The 2216-nt window shown below is 36.5% G+C and overlaps 1 protein-coding gene across 1 annotated transcript; it reads right to left on the bottom strand.

Annotated features, from left to right (window-relative positions):
• Positions 1 to 498: 498 nt before the first annotated feature.
• Positions 499 to 1749, bottom strand: LOC146938976 (uncharacterized). Its single transcript, XM_085749713.1, has 2 exons — positions 1205 to 1749; positions 499 to 663 (listed from the first exon to the last, which is right to left on the bottom strand). Exons 1-2 carry the CDS (start codon positions 1598 to 1600, stop codon positions 499 to 501), a joined length of 561 nt encoding a protein of 186 aa, XP_085605839.1. The 5' UTR covers positions 1601 to 1749.
• Between the last annotated feature and the right edge of the window lie 467 nt (positions 1750 to 2216).

Genomic DNA, 2216 nt, shown 5'->3' with positions numbered 1-2216 from the left:
GTTGTATTTTTTCGTTGGTCATTCGTTGGGAGTTTAGTCCATTCACGGCTCACAAGTACATCAAATTACTGAAAATATCTTCATCAATAGTTAACTATCGTTCATCATCTTTTTAATAGGTTCGCATCACTTTTTAAATCAACTAAACCAATTTAAAAAGTGATTAACCGTAGTTAAATACCATTTGGGTGTTTTTTGAGGCGTCAGAGACCAATTGCTTGGTTCATAAAGAGCATTATCCTTATAATTTTCTCTCTTTATATCCAAAGATACAACCCACTTTTGATGATCCATTTTCTACTTGAAAGTTGCTTTTTTGACAAAGAATACTTCCAATTGACACATGGAAATGACCTTAATGACCCTGGCGGTTGTTAACTGCCGCTGGGAAACACGCCGGTTGTTAACTACCGTTGAGTGCCAGCGGTTGTTAACTACCGCCGAAGCTGAATGTAGCGGTTGTTAAATGCCGCTACGTGCTTAACATTTTCCAGAAGCTCATTTCCATCTTCCTCCACAGGCTCCCAAAACCATCTCAAAGCCATGGAGGCCAGACCCCTCCACAGGCTCCCAAAACCATCTCAAAGCCTCCTCCGGCTTATCAAGCTCCTTCAACCTTTTCCCTGCGTTTACGCACTTATAACCCGCTTGATCATGCCACATCTGAAATTCAAATTAAATAAGACATTGTCACTTACGCTACATTATTTTAAATAAATAAAACACTTACGCTACATTATATTAATTAATTAAACAACTTAAGCTACATTATTTTAATTAATTAAACAACTTAAGCTACCTAATTTTAATTAATTAAATAACTTACGCTACGTTATTTTAATTAATTAAACAACTTACGCTACCTAATTTTAATTAATTAAATCACTTACGCTACGTTATATTAATTAATTAAACAACTTACGCTACCTAATTTTAATTAATTAAATCACTTACGCTACGTTATTTTAATTAATTAAACAACTTACGCTGCCTAATTTTAATTAATTAAATCACTTACGCTACGTTATATTAATTAATTAAACAACTTACGCTACCTAATTTTAATTAATTAAATCACTTACGCTACGATATTTTAATTAATTAAACAACTTACGCTACCTAATTTTAATTAATTAAATCACTTACGCTACCTAATATAATTAATTAAAACATTTAAAGAATTTTAAACAATTTAAACACTTACATTATTGTGGTTCACCCAAAGAGGGTTCGCCACGTGCCTCGCATAGTCGGACAACAATGACGTGGTCTGAGGTCCTCCAGGAAAGGGAGCCTCTCCAGCAGGATAGGGCGGTATCCGCCGAACATGACCACCTCGTCGTGGCTGACGCTCACGCTCAGGCTCATCCTCGGGAATAACATTATGTGCCTCCATATAATCTGCCACAACATCCTCTGGCACCCCCCTCACCCTCATCCTCTGCCTCGTCCTGCGGCGGCGGCTGAAAATACATCCTCTCCTCCTCCATCCGATCATAGCCAACAAAATCATCATCCGCATACCCAGCATAATCATGCGCTGGTGTCGGATCAACCACCTGGGAGGAGTCATCCACATGTGCCTGTGAGCCCTCTCCATGTATCATCGGGTCCCTGCGCCTCCGAGTCTTAGGGACATACGGGTCTTCAGCCCTCTTTTCTCTCCGAGCACTAGCGGTACTCGCCTCTTTGCCTCTCCGCATCCTATCCTCTCTAATAACCCGCTGCTGCTCATCCGTATCCCTAGCCATATCTGTACAAAACAAATTTTAAAAACATAAATAAGTTGACAATGTATTTAAGCATACAATGTATCTAAGCATTTACTTAAGGCATTGAACATAGGCATTCATACAATGTATTTAAAACTTTTAAGGCATTGAACATAGCAAGTAACATGTAACATATCAAAAATGAAACTTAGGCATTCATAAAATTTAATATAACACATTCATCAAACTTTATATAACATACCACATTATGTCATGCTTCAAACTTGCCGAAAAATTTAAAAATCCAAGCTTATAATAATTATAACATATATACTTTATAAAATTGAACATAATTGAAAACAAATTACACAAAAAAAGCAATATTTCCTCACTTATGCATTTTATCAAACACCTTATGTGCATTCTAAATTAGGAGCATAATTAGTGTGATTTGAACATCTAAAGGGCTACATTGTACCTACATTGTTTCTAAACAACAAATAC

Source organism: Medicago sativa, chromosome 3 (assembly GCF_051527215.1).
Source record: "Medicago sativa cultivar Bolivia chromosome 3, Bolivia_mono, whole genome shotgun sequence".
In the NCBI taxonomy this organism is placed as follows: Eukaryota; Viridiplantae; Streptophyta; class Magnoliopsida; order Fabales; family Fabaceae; genus Medicago; species Medicago sativa.
This window is presented reverse-complemented; position numbering and strand designations above follow the sequence as displayed.